Source organism: Schistocerca gregaria, chromosome 2 (assembly GCF_023897955.1).
Source record: "Schistocerca gregaria isolate iqSchGreg1 chromosome 2, iqSchGreg1.2, whole genome shotgun sequence".
Classification (NCBI taxonomy): domain Eukaryota; kingdom Metazoa; phylum Arthropoda; class Insecta; order Orthoptera; family Acrididae; genus Schistocerca; species Schistocerca gregaria.
This window is the reverse complement of record NC_064921.1, coordinates 879991543-880014712: the sequence shown is the minus strand read 5'-3', so window position 1 is coordinate 880014712 and position 23170 is coordinate 879991543. Positions and strand designations below refer to the sequence as shown.

At 42.9% G+C, this 23170-nt stretch overlaps 1 protein-coding gene across 1 annotated transcript in view; it reads right to left on the bottom strand.

Moving 5' to 3' along the window:
- LOC126336606 (juvenile hormone acid O-methyltransferase-like) overlaps positions 1-23170 on the bottom strand; it is a 201629-nt gene that overhangs the window by 12090 nt on the left and 166369 nt on the right. The window contains exon 5 of the mRNA XM_050000472.1: positions 8027-8174. Coding sequence (XP_049856429.1) covers positions 8027-8174 — 148 coding nt within the window. The remainder of the gene's footprint in view (positions 1-8026; positions 8175-23170) is intronic.

The following is a 23170-nucleotide window of genomic DNA, read 5'->3' as shown; positions in this document are numbered from 1 at the left end:
TGATGTTCGAGCAGGTTGCAGTAATACGTCATTCCATATTGTCGGTTGTAGTTGATATGTCCTGGTAGCAGTGTTTTTCAGATTCCCCATAGGAAAAAGTTTACAGGCGTCAAATCCGGCGAACGGCTGGTCAAGGTACAGGTCCTCTATGTCCAATTCAACGATTTGAAAACAATTCATGAAGACATACTGTAGTACTTCGTGCACTATGGGCTGGCCAACCATCACATTGCTATCACAAGTTCTTCCTAGTCTGCAGAGGAACTTCTTCTAGCATCCGTGGAAGATGCTCTGTTAGGCAGGTGTAATACTTATGGGCCTTCAGTGTTCCGTCTACGACAAACGGGCCTATGAGCTGATGGTTTACCACACCACACCACACTTTCCACTCCATGGACGTTGACGTTTCACCCGACGAAGCCAACACGGATTGTCAACAGACTAATAGTGCATGTTTCGGCGGCTTACCTTGCCATGATTGGTAAATGTGGTTTCATCACTAAACAAGGTACATGATACATCGGGAGTATCCTGTCTTTTGCCCAAGAACACGATTGTCGCGATCGTTTCCATGCAGCTCTTGATGGAGAGAGATTTGATAGGGATGGAACCTGTGTCGACACAGAATGTGAAGGACACTTGCCTGACTCATGCCACTTTCTCGTGCGATTGTTGGGGGTGCTAAGGTGCGCATCAACTGCAACGGCAGTAAGAACATTAATTTACCCCTCTTTTGTCGTCACTGGTCTGCTTCTGTAACGTTGCCTAGGTGTTTCACTACCACTTTCACGTAGCTGGTTGAACAACTTGATAAATAACTGCCGAGGTAGTTGACGTCTATTGGGAATTCTTGCACCATGCACCGTACAAGAACGAACTGCATTCTTCCTACGTTCTCCGTACACCATGGGCATGTTGGCTTTTTCTGCATTGGTATATCCTATCGTCCTCTCACCACATACTGCTCAGACAGTCACACACTGACTAACTAGCATGTTACAGTGCACTCAAAGAACACACAAGCACACTTTAAACTAACATAACAACATTGTATCTAGCAGCGACACAGGTTGAATGGAATAAACAATTGTCAGTGTGGCAACTTTTCAAAATACGATATCTCATCAACGACTCGCTCTGCACTTCTGCAACGAACACCACTGGCGTTGTAATTTACTCTCTTGTGTATGTTTACACAAAAGATACGCTTTCTAGTATTTCAAAGGGCGTTCAAAACGTTTTGCACAGTCGTCTCTAATTTTATTACATTTTGCAGGAGGAGAAAGAAATTTTTTGTGAAAATACTTTGAACATTTGGTTATACATTGAGCCAACTCAATGTAGCCTCCATCAGCTGTCACGCATCTGGCCCAACGTTCGTTCCATGGTGCAAATGCACTTTGGTAAAATTCTGGGGATTGACTTTACACCATCGCTCGACACAGGAAATAAGGTCTTTCTCACTACCAAATGTTTTACTGTGCAGGTGGGCCTTCAGACGACCAAAGAGGTAAAAATCAGACGGAGCCAAGTCCGGACTGTAGGGAGAATGAGGAACAATTTGCCAACCCATTTTCCTGATTTTCTCCTGTGTCATAAGGGCTGTATGGGGTTTGGCATTGCCATGGTGTAGTCTGACGAACTGACCCTGAAGTTGTGGTCTGTGGGTCTTGATGGCACGTCTCAGCTTGTCCAATGACAAATAGTAACGGTCTCGGTTACAAAAAGTCAATTAAAATGATACTACACTGCTCTCAGAAGAACAAGGCCATCCCCTTTCGTCCTGCTGTTCGTGAAAGTCTTGGTTTCTTCTTCCGAGGGATACCCGGTTGACGCCACTCCATGGATGGGGTTTTGCTCTCAGGTTCGGACAAAAACAACCACGTTTCATCTTGGGTAATGACGCCATCAATACACTGTTCCCAGTCTTCAGTAAAGGTCTTCATGAGACCCTCGCACAAATTCTTCCTCATCGTTTTCATTTCTCTTGTCAGTAATCTAAGCATCCAACTTGCACAGATTTTTATGTACCCTAGTGACTGCACCAGTAATACCACACTACCCAGTGACAAACGAGTCATTTCAGCAAGCTGCCGTGTCGTCACACGTCTGTCATTTTGGAAGATTTGATCAATGGTCTCCTTATCCACATCACTCACTGCCGTCGACGTTCTACCGCATCGTGGATTGTCCAGTAGAGAGAAATCACCGTCTTTAAACCTCTGCAACCACTGCTGGAGACTGCTGCGGTCCACTGTGTCCTCCCAATAAATAGGGAGTAACTTGCTGTGAGTCGAAGTAGCAGAGTCATCGCCCATCTTGAAGAGGAACTCTATGACCGACCGTTGTCGCAACCTGACATCTACTTCATGGTGTATTATGGCTCACCTCTAAATAAACGAAAATACTTTTATATGCAGACTTATAGCTAAATGTTCCGAGTATGTTCACAAAAACTTCCATTTTCCTTATGTAAAAAATAAAAAAATATTAGAGACGACTGTGCAAAACCTTTTTAACGGCCTTTGTACTACAGTCTGTTTATTGGCTAGCAACTCGAGCCCGTGGTTACCAATCAATTCTGTGAAAACCGGCCACAAATTTCCGCAATGTTTGCGGAGCTACTTTTCGGTGATCAGTACATTTTTCAGACCAGAGATGATGCGTTAAAAAAAGGAGAAGTTGGAGTAAGAGGCGTGCTCTGAGGGTTTTGTAAAAGCTTAGTTGTATATACAGGATGTTACAAAAAGGTACGGCTAAACATTCAGGAAACGCTCCTCACACACAAAGAAAGAAAATACGTTATGTGGACATGTGTCCGGAAACGCTTACTTTCAATGTTAGAGCTCATTTTATTACTTCTCTTCAAATCACATTAATCATGGAATGGAAACACCCAGCAACAGAACGTACCAGCCTGACTTCAAACACTTTGTTACACGAAATGTTCAAAATGTCCTCCGTTAGCGAGGATACATGCATCCACCCTCCGTCGCATGGAATCCCTGATGCGCTGATGCAGCCCTGGAGAATGGCGTATTGTATCACATCCGTCCACAATACGAGCACGAAGAGTCTCTACATTTGGCACCGGGGTTGCATAGACAAGAGCTTTCAAATGCCCCCATAAATGAAAGTCAAGAGGGTTGAGGTCAGGAGAGCGTGGAGGCCATGGAATTGGTCCGCCTCTACCAATCCATGGATCACCGAATCTGTTGTTGAGAAGCGTACGAACACTTCGACTGAAATGTGCAGGAGCTCCATCTCGCATGAACCACATGTTGTGTCGTACTTGTAAAGGCACATGTTCTAGCAGCACAGGTAGAGTATCCCGTATGAAATCATGATAAACGTGCTCTATTGAGCGTAGGTGGACGAAACTAAAATGAGCTCTAACGTGGAAATTAAGCGTTTCCGGACATATGTCCACATAACATCTTTTCTTTATTTGTGTGTGCGGAATGCTTCCTGAAAGTTTGGCGGTACCTTTTTGTAACACCCTGTATACCTAGTAACTCTACAGGTTATGACAGGTGAGTCTGTATCAGAATATGTGACATAAATCGTCGTATCTTTCGATTACTTTGACTCAGAAGCTCAAATTTTTTACACGACCGTGGGATCCAATGTAAATGTGGGCTAATACAGATGAGTAGGAAAAACAAACTCAAAAGTTCGAATACATCATTAGAAGTGTCGTGCTTGACACAGTCACGTCGTTAAAATCTCTGGGCAGAGCATTGCCAGGCGATATGAAACGGAACACGCATGAGAAGGTTGTGGTAGGGAAGACGAACGGCCGACTTCGGTTAATCGGAAGAATTTTGGGAAAGTGTGGTTCACCTGTAAAGGAGACCGTATGTAGGACGGCAGTGTTGCCTATTCTTGATTGCTGTTCAAGTATTTACGATGCGTACCAGCTAGGATTAAAGTTAGAGATCGAAGAAATTCAGAAGCGGGCTGCTAGATTTGTTGCTGGTACATCCGAACAACACACAAGTGTTACGGAGATGCTTCGGCAACCCAAATGGGAATCCATGGAGGGAAGACGACGTTCTTTTCGAGGAACGCTATTGAAAAAATTTAGAGGACCAGCATTTGAAGCTGACTGCCTAAAATTTCTACTGCTGCCAACATACACTACTGGCCATTAAAATTGCTACACCAAGAAGTAATGCAGATAATGAACGGGTATTCATTGGATAGATATATTATACTAGAACTGACATGTGATTACATTTTCACGCAATTTGGGTGCATAGATCCTGAGAAATCAGTACCCAAACAACCACCTCTGGCCGTAATAACGGCCTTGATACGCCTGGACATTGAGTCAAACAGAGCTTGGATGGCGTGTACAGGTACAGCTGCCCATACAGCTTCAACAGGATACCACAGTACATCAAGAGTGGTGACTGGCGTATTGTGACGAGGCAGCTGCTCGGCCATCATTGACCACACGTTTTAAGTTGGTGAGAGATCTGGAGAATGTGCTGGCCTGGGTAGCAGACGAACATTTTCTGTATCCAGAAAGGCAACATGCGGTCGTGCATTATCCTGCTGAAATGTACGGTTTCGCAGAGATCGAATGAATCCAGGTAGAGCCACGGGTCGTAACACATCTGAAATGTAACGTCCACTTTTCAGAATGCCGTCAATGCGAACAAGAGGTGACCGAGACGTGTAACCAATGGCACCCCATAGCATCACGCCGGGTGATACGGCAGCACGGCGACGAGAAAAACGCTTCCAACGTGCGTTCACCGCGATGTCGCCAAACACGGATGCAACCATCATGATGCTGTAACCAGAACCTGGATTCATCCGAAAAATTACGTTTTGCCATTCGTGCACCCAGGTTCGTCGTTGAATATACCATCGCGGGCGCTTTTGTCTGTGATTCAGCGTCAAGGGTAACCGCAGCCATGGTCTCCGAGCTGATAGTCCATGCTGCTGCAAACGTCGTCGAACTGTTGATGCAGATGGTTGTTGTCTTACAAACGTCCCCATCTGTTGACTCAGGGATCGAGACGTGGCTGCACGATCAGTTACAGCCATGCGGATAAGTACCTGTAATCTCGACTGCTAGTGATACGAGGCCGTTGGGATCCAGCACGGCGTTGCGTATTACCCTCCTGAACCCATCGATTCCATATTCTGCTAACAGTCATTGGATCTCGACCAACGCGAGCAGCAATGTCGCGATACGATAAACCGCAATCGCGATAGGCTACAATCCGACCTTTATCAAAGTCGGAAACGTGATGGTACGCATTCCTTCTCCTTTCACGAGGCATCACAACAACGTTTCACCAGGCAACGCCGATCAACTGCTGTTTGTGTATGAGAAATCGGTTGGAAACTTTCCTCATGTCATCACGTTGTAGGTGTCTCCACCGGCCCCAGTCTTGTGTGAATACTCTGAAAAGCTAATCATTTGCATATCATAGCATCTTCTTCCTGTCGGTTAAATTTCGCGTCTGTAGTACGTCATCTTCGTGGTGTAGCAATTTTAATGGCCAGTAGTGTATATGAGTTAGCGTTCTTTACCGCAATCGATGAAAACGGTACCCATACAGAATCAGTTTATCGTCAGCCCGTTAAGACCTCTTTTTCTCAGGAACGGATAACGTTATCAAGTACTACAAATACTAAGGTCTACAGTCCCTTGGCGCTATAAAAAAATTAAGCTTTCCAGTCAAAGCAGCCAACAGATACAGCCATCTATGTCATATACTTTGATACTCCCAAACTCACTCATCGAAACCCTTTAGGGTACTCTTCCCGTTGACCTAGAACCTTGAAACCTGGCAAAAAGCAATAGCATATGTAGGATCCCTCTATGGTGTAAGAAATTTAAGCTTCGAACTCAACGTAATCATTCCATCTTGTAAACAGTCCTCTGTTAAGATTCCATCTTCTCCTTGGTAACGGGCAGAAGTATCAAGATGAAATTTACGTCAAATTCTGAGGCATTGTCAATGGAAAAAATGTAGGTTTCTAAGTCAATGAAATCAAAAGATATGGTCATTTATGTGACATATTTTGATATGTGATACTTCACGGCTGCGTAACACTTGGACACTTTAAAACAGCTTATTCAGAAGTGACCAGTTGTTCGTCCACAAAACACGTTTGCCTGTTTTCGTCGATTGGGTACAGAGAGTCGTTGCAACAGCTCCTCTTATGATGCCAAACCAATTGTATAAATGTATAACATTGCCTCACGAATCAAAATGTTTGCATCACTATGCGGTGACTGTACACACTGCACCTCTATTCCATTCCATGATAATTCACTGGTACACAGTTTGACGGTTTCACGCCACTTTCGCTACCGCTGAATTCAACCCCAAATTTATCTGCACCACCCTGAACTCGGCAGCAAAGCCTTCTGGATGACATGCAATTGACCCCAAACAACTCTCACATTCTTGACATCTTGGGCTGTCGGGTGTTCTGCCGGATATCAGCGTCGTACTTGCACGATATTTCGGTTACGTAACTCGTTACCTTCATCAGGTGCCACCTGAGAACGATACCCATACAGAGTTCCGGGCGTACCAGACCGAAGCTGGAGCGCCCAGGGTCGGGACTGAAGGGCGCGGACCGCAGAGGGAACATCTAGAACCGCAGCGGACCGAAAATGGAACGACAACGCTCCATCAGATCACAGTGAGCGGGAGAGGACCAAGGGGGGAAAGCCTGGTACCCCAGACGGGATTCCAAACGCACCAGACCCAAGATGGAACACCTAGGAGCTGACGCTGGAATGACGAGCCTGTCCTTGGCTCGTGGTGGTGCAGTTTGGACAAAAATTTGTCATTCCTGCGGATTCTGTAAGAGAGAGAAATATATATTACCACTCTTGTCGATTGGTCCTGTCTGGTGTAACCTGAAAAAGAGAAAGACACACTGTGTTGAGGGATTAGTAAAACTTAATCCGTCAGCAGGGCAGGCCAACGCGTGGTTGGCCTGTGATGAGGTTGTTGGCTCAGTCCACGGATGAGCCGGTTGCGAGAGCGTCCCGTCTTCTGTAATAGGAGCGTGTCTGGGGGGCGCGGACCGCAAAGAGAACACCCAGGACTGCAGCGGACGGAAAATGGAACGGCAATGCTCCAGAAGATCGCAACGATCGGGCTCGTACCGCAGAGGGAGCGCCTGGTGCAGGGGGAAGGCCACAGGCATAAATACTGGACCAGGTCCACTCAGGAGTTCGTGAATTTCCAGGATTACCTGGTAAATAGCGAAATCCTGGACGACGCGATCCCGGACGTGCCCGAGCGTGACGAGCACCAGATAAACTACATGCAAAGTCGGGAGCTCGCAAGACGGAAGGCGGAAGCCCGCGAAGAGAAGTTCAGGAACGAAAGAGAAGAACGAGAAAGAAGGCAAGAGGCGGACCGCAACAGAAGGCGCGAAGCCGCTCTTGCCCGCCGTGACCGCCAGCGCCAAAGCTGGCAGGACGGCAAATGAAGAGAAGACAAGACAAGCAGTTCTGGCCGGGTTTTGCAGGTTTTCTTTGGCCGCTAAGGTAAATACCGGAACTGTCCCCAACAAACTCCTGCAAATAAATTCCCAATTGGGAGAACCCTCCCCCCCCCCTTTTGCACCCCCAGCAAGAAAAATAAACAGAGCCACAACAGAAAAAACTTTACCCAATGGCTGAAAAGAGCAATATGCAAGCTCTAGAACAGCCCGCCCATCTCCATCTGAGAAATGCACGTTTTAGAGGGGAAAAACACACACACACACATATGAGGAGTAGCCTCAGGTCGCACCTGATGAAGGTAACGAGTTACGCTACCGAAATATCGTGCAAGTACGACGCTAATATCCGGCAGAACACCCGACAACCCAAGTTGTCATTAGATCGCCGGGGAAGCCTGAAGAATTACAACTCACAATCTTGCCAGCAGTACACTAAAATTTTTCCTCCTACTTACTCCATCCTGCAAACAGCTGAGACGCGCATGCAGGGGACACTTTCTACAGACGAGAAAGATAAGGCAATCGCTCGTCTCACCTTTGAGCTCCTGCTCGGACCTGAACACCACTTCTACGTCTCCAGCCCAGCAGTGCAGCACCTGGAAGCCCGCCGCCTCCAGCAGCTGCCTCAGCTCCGCTGCAGGGTCTGTAGAGTGCTGGTACGGCGACACGAACTTCCGCACGTCCTGCGCACAGTCGCAAATGGAGCCTGTAAACAGCTGGCCCGTACAGTGCCCTCGGCTAGCACTGCTGGTAAAATATCGATTTATCGATATTCTCTCCAAAGAATATCGATATTTAACGGCAGTAACTATCTTCCAGACATATCGATATCAAAGTTGTAAGGTGTCAGGCAAATCCAACACCTTCCATGAAAACCCTGACATGATAAGCAAATCCAGTAGTATGTCACATAGCTCCGAATAAATCGTGGCATTAAATTAACCAAACTAATACGAGTAACGAGTGAGCAAATGGAATACCACAGACTAACACACGAATGCCTAAATGCATGTCATACCTTCCCACCGTGAGACAGACGCAGTTCCGAGGGGAGAAACGAGAACAGAAGCCGAGAGCACAACCGTGTTAAGTTGGAAGGCCCTCCGGTAAGGGATGGACGGACACCCACGTCGCCAGCTAACCGCTATGACCACACCACCTGCAAGTTTTAGCGTGAGACTTTTTCGCGCCTCTGTTACGTTAGGACCACCCCCCAGCGCATGTTAAAAGATAGAGCCCTCCAGAAGAACAGTATAGATTTTACGATAACGCTAAAAGACCACACCAGCTACAAGTTTTAGGGTGAGACTTTTTCGCGTCTCTGTTACATTGCAAACTTTAAAAACATTCCCCCACCACGAAAAGTACAACGTTTCTCAATCGATAGACAGAATTTTTGTAGGCGGAGCTTAAGGTTAACATTGAGACCCTGATTGCTCAGATGAAAACATAGCCAGATAGTTTTTTTTAACCAATTTCTGTAAACGGTAGTAAGGAGAAGTTAGGATAGAGTTACTTGGGAGACGGCGAGGTGAGCGGAGCTGTGCTGCCCGCTGCCTCCTGACGAACACCGACAAGGTAATGAACGCACGCGATGCCGCATAACAGCGCATAAAGCTTCACTCAGAACTGCGGAAGTCTCATCTGTTACACCCCCTTTTTGCGTAATACTAGTGTCTATCGTTAATTAAAACTCATGGTGTTCATATTTGCCACTTGAAGTAAAAATCTGAAACGCGATGATTTTTCTGTTATATAGTTATTGAGAAGCCACATCAGCCACTGTAATTTACGACAAGTTAGATAAGTAATCAAAGATAATTGAGGGTCACTGTAGACCATTTTGATAGTTTGCTCTTTTGTGAAACTTAATTTAAAACTAGATTACAGATGTGATATGGCATAGGTCATCCTTTGATCCATTGTAGAACTTGGAAACCCATTCAGGGAATATTCGTTCACATTTTTGTTGAACGCAGTTGGTTTTTACCATCCTGTATTAAAACACTTCTTTTTATTAATAGTGCAATTTATAAACAATGTTTTGTGAGTAGAATAAAATTTCCAATGGTAAACTTAACTGCTTTTTCGACGTTATTTTACCAGCTAACCAAAAACAGGAAAGCCTTGAACCCCTTCCACTAAATTTAGTTAGTATTAAGATTCTTTTACAGGGAGTGCAGTGGAGCTGACGCTGAGATCATTAAGTATTTGGTTATATCATCGCTAGTCTCACTGAACTCTTCTGAATTCTACATGTCATGTGTGGTCTGGCGTCTCCTTACCAGCAATAGGTCCCAGGTTCAAACTAGTCAATTCCCTAAAAAAACACGCTCAGAGCGTCGTTGCGCGAAAGTGGTAGGGAGACACGATATAGAACAGACACCACCATGAATGTTAGAAAGTGCCTATATCAAGTGCCGATATTAATTTTTTTTTTTTACAGTTCTCGATAAATGTTTTGAAGCTGTTTTTTTGAAATAGTGGTAGAACAAAATTTCACTTTCATTGGTGAAGGAGTCTTACTACCTCTTGAGCTTTCATCACGTCCAGTCTTTCTCTTTGAATGAGTGAAGCAAGTATAGGAGGCAGAAAAGAAAAAGTCCGATTGTACTGGAGCGAATGGAGTAACAAGATTTCCGATGTGCAGAAACAGCACACCAGTTGTGTTAAAAAACCACTTTTAACGCAACTAGTGTGCTCTTTCTTGTCATCGGCATTATTCAAAGACAGCTGCTGAAAATGATGAACAAAAATCTGAGTGACAGGATTGGTCTTTGCGACGGGCGGAGACGTGTGAGGGGAAATGCTGACTAAATCGTCGCTCGGTGCTATCAGCACAAACTGCAAAGTTTAACTACGCCACGCAGTTTTGACACTATAACTGGTAGGTCGCTGGTGTTGGCAGAAATGAGAAAACACGAAAGTATACATGAACTGTTCCGGACAAATCCGATACGCGACGAAATCGAACGACGGACCCACCGGGCTCCTTTTATTGTGCCACTTATATGCAGTTACCATTGTCAGCAAAGTGGTTATCGGCAAGCGTGAACGTGCATCGTTTTGCTTCCAGTTGTTGCTCTAAAGGAGATAGGCAGGTTGCTAGCTTGTTGAAGCACAGAATATCTAATAATAAATCAATACCTGAATGTACAGCTCTGAAACCGGCAGTATACTTAAAATGTGCAGCCGGTATTTTTATACACCGGTACGATGATATTTTTTCCACTGACGTCTCGATACTCTTTCTCGATATATCGAGAGCCCATAATGACATTTTTTTAAAATATCGATATGTCTCATACCCGAGATTTTTAAAAATATCAACAGCCATACTCTAGACCTACTCCAGCTGAGCTACCACCACTGATGTCTGAGCAGAGGTTCTTATTTAACGCTCTGGCCACGGCCGCCTGTATTAGAGGCCTGAGGACTGAAATGTGGCAACGTTACGTTAAGGCCTACCGCATGGCTGTGGCTATAAGGTAGCGAACGGAAGCAGTTGTTTACGTACTTTCGCGGTGTCTGTTTTATCCGACATTACAGTGTAATTATGCTATACTCGACTCTGCAAAAATTATATCTACATCTACATGACTACTCTGCAATTCACATTTAAGTGCTTGGCAGAGGGTTCATCGAACCACAATCATATTCTCTCTCTACTATTCCACTCCCGAACAGCGAGCGGGAAAAACGAACACCTAAACCTTTCTGTTCGAGCTCTGATTTCTCTTATTTTATTTTGATGATCATTCCTACCTATGTAGGTTGGGCTCAACAAAATATTTTCGCATTCGGAAGAGAAAGTTGGTGACTGAAATTTCGTAAAAAGGTCTCGCCGCGACGAAAAACGTCTATGCTGTAATGACTTCCATCCCAACTCGTGTATCATATCTGCCACACTCTCTCTCCTATAACGCGATAATACAAAACGAGCTGCCCTTTTTTGCACCCTTTCGATGTCCTCCGTCAATCCCACCTGGTAAGGATCCCACATCGCGCAGCAATATTCTAACAGAGGACGAACGAGTGTAGTGTAAGCTGTCTCTTTAGTGGACTTGTTGCATCTTCTAAGTGTCCTGCCAATGAAACGCAACCTTTGGCTCGCCTTCCCGACAATATTATCTATGTGGTCCTTCCAACTGAAGTTGTTCGTAATTTTAACACCCAGGTACTTAGTTGAATTGACAGCCTTGATAATTGTACTATTTATCGAGTAATCGAATTCCAACGGATTTCTTTTGGAACTCATGTGGATCATCTCACACTTTTCGTTATTTAGCGTCAACTGCCACCTGACACACCATACAGCAATCTTTTCTAAATCGCTTTGCAGCTGATACTGGTCTTCGGATGACCTTACTAGACGGTAAATTACAGCATCATCTGCGAACAACCTAAGAGAACTGCTCAGATTGTCACCCTGGTCATTTATATAGATCAGGAACAGTAGAGGTCCCAGGACGCTTCCCTGGGGAACACCTGATATCACTTCAGTTTTATAGCAAGTAGTCGTGACTACAGTGGAAGATATAACACAATGTAAGCATACAATTCTGTGAAGTTTGTAGTGTTTTTACATGTATATCTGCAAGTGTGCTACGTGATCGACTTTCGTCTACACAATTGCAACAAAAGTTCTACTATATGTTAGATATAATTTGAAAATAAAGTTTTGAATTCATAAATTTAGTATCAGAATCATCTCCTAAGTGATTTTGTGTTAATATTATGAATATTTCTACACATTTGATTCTATCTGTAGACTTGTGTTTCGTGATGTCCAAGAAGTAGAAAAAACCAGTACACTCAAATGCTCATTTGCTATTGTTACATAACAGTATTTTGATTTAAGTCGTTAGCAATTAATGCGTCATTCTATTTGCAGATGGCAGAAAAAATGTGTTCCTGGTTGCAACAGCAACTACAATTCCAGCAAGGAAGAGGGTTACATCTCAGTGTTCAGATTCCCCAGTGATTCCCTAAAAGATTCATGTCTCTGTGGAAGGCCACTAACTGATACCTACAGAAAACAGGTTTCCATTATGTGTAACATATTGTTAAATAATTATACCAAACTCCAAAATGATCATTTAATATGTTCCAAGAAGGAGGGAGTTAATAGAAAATTAAAAACATTACATAACTTTTGACACAAAATTATGAAACTTCTTTCTTACCCGTAACCTCAGTCCTTAAATGCTCTAATTAGTACTGGCAAGGAGGAGGTGGCCACTATGAAATAAACTGATAAATTTCAGTAATGCTTCTTATGCAAATCCTACAGCAAGGTCCCCAGTTTATTCTGACTCAGAAAGGTGTGTAGATTGTGTATGACCTGTGATTTAAAAAAAAAATCTGACATACTAATGAACAATACACAAAAAACGTTCGTTAAAAATTATTATTATGCAACCCTCATATATAAAGGTGTGAAATATATGTTGCAGCTGTCAGAAACTTTTATATTAGTTTGTCATTTATATTGGAAGGAACATGATAATACATTTCAAATAACAGACTGAAATAATTGCAAGTCAGCAAATAATGTTAATAGGCACCTCACAAAATTGTTTGCTGAACTTGTATCTCCAAATCTCGGGTAAGGAACGTCATAATATACTGCTATGAAGCACATGTGAGTTATTGAAAAGTTCATCGTTGCAAGGAAACGAGAATAAAATGCGTAATTCCGACATAAAGTCGACGCAATACTGCGAGAAATTAGCTTTTCTAGGTAACTGTGTTATTTATAGAGACGAAATCTACAAAAAATGGAAAGTGATTGCGCATTTTTATCTGACACGTCGTCTGCATTCGACGGAATCTAAACTTCAGTCTCGGCCTAGCTGGTCACGCTAGCCGGCCTACTGACGGCACAGGCTACGACGTTGTCAGCTTGACGACTCCGGCCTCTAATACAGGCGGCCGTGCTCTGGCGATAGTTGGTGTAAGAAGCTCGCCGATAGCCAGTGGTGCTGTTGCCAGCTTTCAACTGCGAGGCACAAATGGGTGCAAGCCATTCGCTTGTCTCTTTTCATTTAGTGCAATAATTAATTCAGCTGAAGGATAATGAGGAGACAGGATCTAACAGTAATACCTTGGAAGATTAGATATGAGTGCCGTGACGGTATGTGCTGACTTCCTGGGGACTTCTTGTCCTAATTAGCGTTTTCATATTTAATCTGGTGCTGGGCCTATTCATTAGTTTTTTGTAGGAGTTTGGGAATGGCATACACTATGGACGCAGGAAGGGCGATGCAGAAAAAATAGGGCTTGGTGTGCAGGCGTTCATGGGAACAGAGCCAGGCCATGTCACAGGTAGAGAGAGAAACGTTGTCAGGGTGAAACCTGCGTCAGTGGGTGGTTCCTTGGGGGAGAGATTCATTGGAAGAATCCTAAGGAAATGAAGTCCGAAAACAATGGAAGTAGGTTACAATACACTTGTTCACCCACTGCTTGAATACTGCTCACCGGTGTGGGATCCGGTCCAGATAGGGTTGATAGAAGAGGTAGAGAAGATCCAACGGAGATCAGCGCGCTTCGTTTCAGGATCATTAAGTAATCGCGAAAGCGTTACGGAGATGATAGATAAAGACTCTGCAAGAGAGACGCTCGGTAGCTCGGCACGGGCATTTGTTGAAGTTTCGAGAAAATACCTTCACAGAGGAGTCAAGCAGTATATTTCTCCCTCCTACGTATATCTCGCGAAGAGACCATGAGGATAAAATCAGAGAGATTAGAGCCCACACAGAGGCATACCGACAATCTGTCTTTCCACGAACAATACGAGGCTGGAATAGGAGCGAGAACCGATAGAGGTACTCTAGGTACCCTCCGCCGCACACCGTCAGGATGCTTGCGGAGTATGGATGTAGATGTAGATGTAGAGCAGCTGTTTTTCGGTATTATTGTGTGATTCTACTCTGGCTGGCCAAGGAGAGAGCTGTAGGATGGAAAAAAAGAACTTGTATCACCAGGGGATCTTTGCACTGCTTATGCCAAGATAGTGTCTTCAGCAGATAAGAATCTCTAGCTTTCCAAAGAAGCATGAAAATGCCACAGAATTAGCAGCTAGCCTCGGGCACAGTACTTTAACTTTCTGAGGACCTGGGAAGCCAAGGTAGCTGCAGGACGCAAAATCGCCGGCTCGTAAAATTCATGTGACATCAGGATCACGCAGAGGGAAGTTTTCCAAATGTTCAAATATGTGTGAAATCTTATGGGACTTAACTGTTAAGGTCATCAGTCCCTGAGCTTACACACTACTTAACCTAAATTATCCTAAGGACAAACACACACACCCAAGCCCGAGGGGGACTCGAACCTCCGCCGGGACCAGCCGCACAGTCCATGACTGCATCGCCCAGACTGCTCGGCTAATCCCGCGCGGCAAGGAAGGTTTTCTAGAGACGATTGGGGGATAGAGATATCATTGGAGTTCTTTAAAGCGACGTGCTCTCTTGTCTGGATGTTTTGCTGAAGGAGAAATTATGCCATTGGTGAGCAGAGAGGGTATGATTGGTGGTCACGTTTTCTTGGTGGGAAGTAAAGAGCAGGCTGCTCAGTTCAGATAGGCAAGAGGAGACTTCGACGTGGGTGTTGGTGCTGAACACATCTTGGCAGGCTCCGGTCTCCACTGGAGCGTCCAGCTGATAGTCCAATGTTCGACTCCGCCGAAGCCCTACCTTACGATTGTACTTCGGAGAGCGAGAGGCGAAGGCAGTTCGCTGACCATCTTGTGCTAATAATTCATGGTGAGCAATAACAGCAGCATTGGTACAGTAGGACAATTTCTGATCAGAATTCAGTGGAGCCTTGCAACTAACTGTGCCGTGTCCATCAGAGCGTTGGCAGATGCCTGCATTTTTTTACAATTTAACGTTCAGGCAAGCTGTTTTGTGACCGATCATTGGGAAAATCCTGAACTATTTCAGAGCATCAGTTACGGTTATAGATGCCCATTTCAGTCTTTTGAAGAAACTTCGCCAAACCAGAAGATTCACTTTGTTGGAAGCTAGTGTTACATTTTTGCATTTTTACATTCGTTTATTGTCAGATATCAGACGCCTTTGCGTATTTATGCATAGTTTGAATAACTTAATGTGTTTATTCAAATCTTGTTTTTGTTAGGATTTCCCAAGCCTTTTCCTTAGACCTTTATCTAATTTGTCACATAAGAGTTTCATCTTTCTGTTGAATTCCTCTTTCACTATGGCATATCGAATTTTCACCTCCTCGTTGTGATATACCTTTTGCATTTATTACTTTTATGTTTTCATCCTCTTTAAAAGCAAAGAGAAAAGATGAGGTGGTAGTAGCCCAGCGTAGAGCCTGTGTCTACCGTCAGGTATTTTTGACTTTCAGATGTTAAAAGACAGAGCAGTTTTTGTTCTGGTACGAGTTGTTGGAAGGAAGGTTTCGCTCAGTGAGTGAACGAGTGAGAACCGCCATTTTTTAGCGAGTAATTGCAGACCGCCATTGTGCGTATTTTCTATGTGCATCGAACAGAAATATAGTAGTGTTTTATTAACAGAATATTTGTGAGAGTTATTATTATTATTTCAAGTAGTAATGCAATAAGAAGAACGGAAGCCCACCTGTGTACTTCGGAAAATTTACGAAGATCCGAATATAACAACACGGCCACAGTCAAGGAGACGGCGATCGGACATAATATTAGTAATTGGTACGCATAAAATACTATGAAGACGGTTTATTTATATAAATATAAACTAAAATGATTCCTTTCCCATTACAGGCAATGCCTAGATTATTGTGCTTGTCCTTCATGCCAAAGAATTAATCTCTTTAATTCATCCATTTTAAAAAAGCCACACATTCCAACATTTTATTATCATTCATTCCCTATCCTATTATATTATCATTTTATTATATTATAAAGTGGCGACAAGTGACAGGCACGATACGTAGTGGGCAAAACTGTGAGTACTAGTATTGTTAGGAAAATGAATATACATGTATGTTAACAATTTCTTTATGTTCCATGTACGCTGATGATGTGACGGAGACGGTGATGTGATACTGAAAGGAAATAATAAATAAATTAGAAGGAAGAGGACGACAATACCAAGAACGTACAACAAAGCACAATAGAGGACGTAACAGTTACAAGACAACAATCAGGTAGGGCCGCGCAATGCATATAGAAAATGCGTTCCCAGTAAGCATATTAGAAAACCCGAGCACCTATTTCCTAAAATCCAGAACCTAAAGCTTCAGAGATTAACGCTATTGTATTCGAGTAGAGACAATGACATTTCTTTATTAGTACTGAAAATATATTGACCGAACAACAACTGAGATTACAATTACATACAGCTGTATATGCATTTTTAGCGTGAGAAGTACCAGGAAAGTGAAATCTAAAGAGAGAAAATACTGATTTTGATAACTGTAGTGCCTTAAGAGTTTCTATAATGGAGAGTCAAAACAATAAGGAAATGTCATTGGAAAATCAAAATGCCAATGTAGTGGATGTGCATTTACAAAACGCAACAATGAGTGGTTTAGAACCGTTAAGCGATGATTATTTGGATGCTGGGCGCAACATGCCATTGTTGCATTCGACGCCCGTGAATACAGAACATTTCATTACCAGCAATACTTTGATTACAATAGACGAAATTAATGACAACTCAAGGCAGGAGAATATTTCAAATGAACGTAGTACGCGTAGTACAGACGCAGATGCTGACAGGCGTAGGCCGGAAATGAATAGAGAAGATATGCAAGCATTATTTCGAGCTTTAATAGATACTATACAAACTAACATGAACACAATTAATTCAAAGATGTCGAGTTTAGACATAATACAAGCAGACATGACTAACATGAAAGCAGACATGACTAACATGAAAGAAGACATGACTAACATGAAAGCAGACATGACCACAGTAAAGTCCGAGATCGCGAAGGTAAATACAAACATGACGCACATTTCAGGCGAGGTACAAAGTTTGCGCACAGAACTCAATAACATGGATACGAAGTTCACACAGCAGATTTCGCAAATCTCCACGGAGGTGGATAGGAAAATTAATGAACAAGTGCAAATTTCAGTTCATGATATGGGTGAGAAATTAAAAGGCATAATGAGAGAAAATTTTGAGACACTAACACACACATATCGACAGGAGCTATCCGGTATTAGAGAAACCCAAGAGAATTTACAGGCAATGCAAAAGAATACGCAGGTTAACTTAGACAATGTAGAATCAGAAGTAGCGAAACTACATTCTTTCTGTGACGACTTGCCAGAAAATGTAGAGAAAATCACAGTGGAGATAGGGTTACTCAAGTTAGAACACAAGAGAATCAACTCAGACATTGTGCAGCTTTACGAAACGGTAAAGAGTAATACAAAGGACGAAAACACAACGTTCGCAGAAAAATGCGTACGCGAACAGCGCACTTATGTGGAAGCGGCAAAGGAAGTAATGGGGAAAAAGGAGAAGAAATCTTATAACGCATAGAACAGGATATCAGACAGGTAGAACAAAGGTTAAGGGACGAAATAGTTAGGAAACAAAGTACGGTGATATAATCGCCGGGCGCGGTAAGCGGAGCGCTAAACAGCCATCCGCCAGTGGGAGGAATCAATGGCGCGGACAACAATGGCCAACCCACGCCGCGCGACCGCATGTCGACGCACGACGCGAGCAACGGGCAAAATTTTTGTGAAACAAATATACCGTCACTGTAGGGAAATGCTGTTCCGCCCTCCTGGACAGCGTTGTTAATGGATGAGAGCTTAATAAAACATCGACAGTTTCCCGTATTCTCAAATGAGAAAAAGCGAACGCACCCGGTAGTGTTTGTCCGAGCCTTCAGAAATGTACTTCCGAGGACTTGGACAGAAGCTCAAAAGATCAAATATGTAGTAGGACATACCGAAGGTGATGCCCTTTTGTGGGCTACGGAGATGTCAGAACTTTGCGAGACATATGATCAGTTTGAGAATGCATTTTTAGATAAATACTGGTCTACAGCTATCCAGGAGAGGTTAAGACGAGACCAGTACCACATCATTCAAAATTCGGGGGGCTAAGAAACTATTTTGAAACATATCCAAACAAGACCCGTTACTGGAATAATCCGATCTCTCATGTAGATGTATTGAAAATCTTAAAGAACAAGTTACCTGCAAATGTTAGGGAAAAATTAGTAACTGTTCCCGAATATGACCTTGAGTATTTTCTTTCAGTGCTCGACTCAATAGATCTGATTCATGAGGATGGGCAAGCCATGCCTAGTTATCGTGACGGTAATGAACACTACCCAAACGGAAAGAACAACTATGGTAACGGCAATGGATTTGGAAACTATAGTGGTCGTGTGCGTATGAATGAATGGCATCCGTATGCACCGCCGCGTCACAACGGCAATCCGTACAATCGGCCTACCCACCAGCCACAGGGTGACCGAGGGTACGAAAATAAAATATCAGCCCCATAGGTACGGCAATGGCCGAGACATTAGGAATCCGAGGGAAAACTTTGACAACAGGCGACAAGGAAATGCAAATTACCAGGATCGGAATATGCAACACAGGGATCCGAGAGAGAACAGGCAGCCAGTACAATCAAATCGAAACAACCGGGACACGAACTGGCGAGCACGCGAACATACAGTGAACATAGTAGAAATGACGGCAGAGAATGAATCCATACCTTTACCACCCCTAAGCAATAGTAATCGAGCGTGACTAGAGGAAGAAGGTAATGAACTGTCAATGTGCCACAGTACTAATATGAGCGACATAAACACTAATACGAACAGGGACGAAAAGGAGGAAGTAGAAACTGAAACAAACCTACACATACAACACATCCGGAATCTATTTTTAAGGTATGATAAGGACACAGAAATGAAAGAAGACCTTTTTACTGAGGAGAAAGGAACAACACCCAAGGTAAATGAAATTATTCAAGCAATAATAAAGGTAAAAGTGCGAAACATAGATGTACGCGTTGTTTTGGATACTGGCGCGTCGACAAGCCTCATGTCTACTAGCTTGTTCAAAGAGATAGCGAGGGAAGTAAGTGTACCCACGCTACCCGTGGAGAACTGTAAGATCGTAACGGCAATGGGAAGTAAATCTAAGGTTATAAAATTACAGGCCAGCATACCCATTAACATATGTGGTGTAACTTTGCAGTGTACTTTCTTGTTGATAGACAAACTGATAGTGAACTGTATACTTGGTATGGAGGTGTTCAGAAGGTATGGGGTAAAAATAGATATCGGCAGCGGGGAATGTCAATTTCATGTAGGAGAGCGCACACTGACAGTGGACTTAATAAAAACTACAACGACGAATCAGGGTAGGCAGATACCCGATATTGATGTTAAACTTAGCTACCCTCAAGTATTAATAGCAAGGGAGACGGAATTTGATGACCCTGGCGGTGAGATCCTAGATGAGCAGACAGTAGATAGTAAAATAAGTAAATCCACTTGTCGTAACGATGAACAGCGAAGTGAACTGGCAAAATTACTCTTCAAATATCATAACATTTTTCGTAAACAACCCAGTGTTATTAGGGGATATGAATACAAAATGGAAGTGTGCCCGCATGAAACCTATTGTAGAACGTCATATGGCATTCCTTGGGCAAAGAAAGACGCAGTAAGACAAGAAATAGAGCGTATGATTAGGTGGAAGGTGATTGAAACATCGCACTCGCCTTACTGCAGTCCGATTCTCGCAGTTGGTAAAACTGGCGGAACGGTGCGGCTGGTGTTAGACGCGAGAGAAATAAACAAAATCATCTTTCCTATAAGAACAAGGCCAGAGAATCTAGAAGAGCAGTTATTAAAGTTTCATGGCGTTAAGTATTTAACATCCCTCGATTTGAAAGCTTCGTACTGGCAAATTTTGTTGCATGAAGAGAGTAGAAAGTATACAGCTTTCATAAATGCTGGGAGGAGTTACCAATTTAGGGTGCTGCCTTTCGGATTAAACGTGAGCGCTGGTGTATTTATTGAAGCATTAGACAAAGTACTTGGACCGGAGTTGCTTAGCCAGGTTACACTCTACGTTGACGATTTATTAATTGCAACTCAAACATGGGATGAACATGTAAGTATTCTGGAAAAGGTTTTTCAAAAATTCGATGAATACAATGTCACAGTTAACTTTAGAAAGTCTGAATTCGGAAAGGGCAAAATAAAATTTTTAGGGCATATTATTTCACCAGAAGGGATCGTACCTGACCCCGGTAAATTAGATGCGATACGAAATTTCCCAACACCCTATAATAAGAGACAATTAAAAGGTTTTCTAGGAATGGCCTCGTTTTTCAGGAAATTTCTGCCACAACAATTGTTGAACAGTAGCTCGCTGTTAAACCTACTGCGTAAAAATCACAGTTGGCTGTGGACTAAAGAGTGTGAAAGTGATTTTCAACGCATTAAGCAGGCACTGATTAATGCACCTATCCTTAAACACCCGGATATGGAGTTGGACTTCTGTTTAAGCACTGATGCTTGTTATCAGGGGCTTGGCGCGTGTCTGTTTCAAATAATAACAAAAGATGGTAAGGAAAAAATCAATGTAATAAGTTTTGCGAGTAGAACTCTTACAGAATGTGAAAGATCGTATTCTGTAACTGAACTGGAATTGTTGGCAGTTATTTGGTCCTTTCGTAAATTTCAATATTACCTTTGGGGAAAACATACTAAAGTTTACTGTGATCATCAAGCTTTGTCCTTTCTTCTGACATGTAAGTTGTTACATAAGAGAATAGCGAGGTGGTTCATGTACCTACAGGAGTTTGATTTTGAGGTTGTGTACATAAAGGGGGAACAGAATGTTTTGGCAGATGCACTATCACGATTACCACAAGGCCTCACCGATTATCACGACTTAGAGGAACAAACATCTGATTTCAAAGTACTTTTTAATAAATGATGGAACTTTTAAACCATATTATATCAAAATGTGCAAAAACATGCAACGTCTGCAGGAAGAAGACCCGAGTTGGAGCAAGGTAATAAAATATTTGCAGTCCGGAACACACGAACAGTTAAAGCAGTTTTACATTATACATAATAGCGTCCTCTTTCATAGAAGAGATCGGCGAATGGATAAGTGGTGTGTGTGCATACCTCAGGAATATGTGAGCACCGCACGTGGGGACATTATGGAGTGCTAAAGTGTGCTGCAAAAATCGCAACGTATTGTTATTTCCCTAATATGAGGCGACGTATAGAGCAAGTAATCAGACGATGTGCGGTGTGTCAGAAGGTCAAACATCAAAATAGGACATGTCTTAATGTACTACACCCAATAATACCAAAGCAACCACGGGACCTTGTATCTATTGACGCCGCAGGACCTTATCCCCAAGCCCGCGGCGGGGTTAAATACATCGTAGCCTTGTATGACGTTTTAGTATCTCCAGCTGTACGCAGTCAAAACGGTTAGGTCTGGACCAATTATAAGACGGATTCTGGAAGACTACATACCACGTATTGGGAAACCGCAAGCTGTTCTAACTGATAATGCTTCAAATTTTACAGGTGACCAATGGAAATCATTTTTAAAATCACAAAACATAAGTCATATTTTAGTATGCAAGTTCCACCCGGAAGCAAGTCCTGTCGAACGGTGCTTCCGTGAATTTAACAGGTTTATCCGGACATATATACCGCAGAACCAAAAGAAATGGATAGAATACGTGGGTCCGTTTCAGCACATAGTAAATCACCTACCACACACATCAACAGGGTACACACCGGCCGAACTTATGTTTGAAAAGGTGGAACTAGATGAATGGGCAAAACCGATACCTAAATTAGGGCACAAAGACATAGCCTTAGATGACAAAGTACGGCAAGCGCTAATAACACTGGAAGGGCAAGCTCAAATAAGGAAAGGCATTTACGACAAGAAATTGAAAAACGTAATAGAATTCCAGATTGGACAGGAGGTACTACTAAGAACTCATCCGAAATCATCGAAATTAAAGGCATTGAACAAAAAATGGCAATTGTTATATGTTGGTCCGTATATCATTGTTGACAAGCCACATCCTGGGTGCTACTTGATAGGAAATATAAAAAATGGTAAAGTAAAAGGCATGTATCCACATAAAGATTTGCGGAAATTTATTAAATGAAAGTGCAAGTCCAGTTCTTTCCTTATTTGTTGCGTTAATAAAACCCAAGTAGGTAGGAGGTTTGTCACTCTATGACAAATAAACCGATTGGCGCTCGGTTCCTCTCCAGCTAGGGGGTACAATATTTATATTTTCGTTACCCTCTCCCTCTTCTACTGTCCTGTTTAGTCAATAAGGAATGTTCAATTTTCTTCTACTATCTAAAATGCAGAGATGAGAATGCAACCTAGTCGTTTGTAATTTTGGTATTGAGCTTTCTTAAGACTTAAATATCTATAGAAACACAAGAAACTTCTTCATATTCCTTAAGAGTATATATGGGAAGAAATAAAACAATTGTACACAACAGTGGACGAGTGAAAATCATTAGATTACGTAGTTACAATACATAAAAATAATTAAACAAGAGCGATGGAAAAGAAAGGAATTCACAGCGCGCGAGCTTTGAGCTAGCGGCACGAGCGATGAAGAGTACTGAGACGCGCAGCCGCGCTTGAAGCGGAGTGTACATATAACAATTACATACG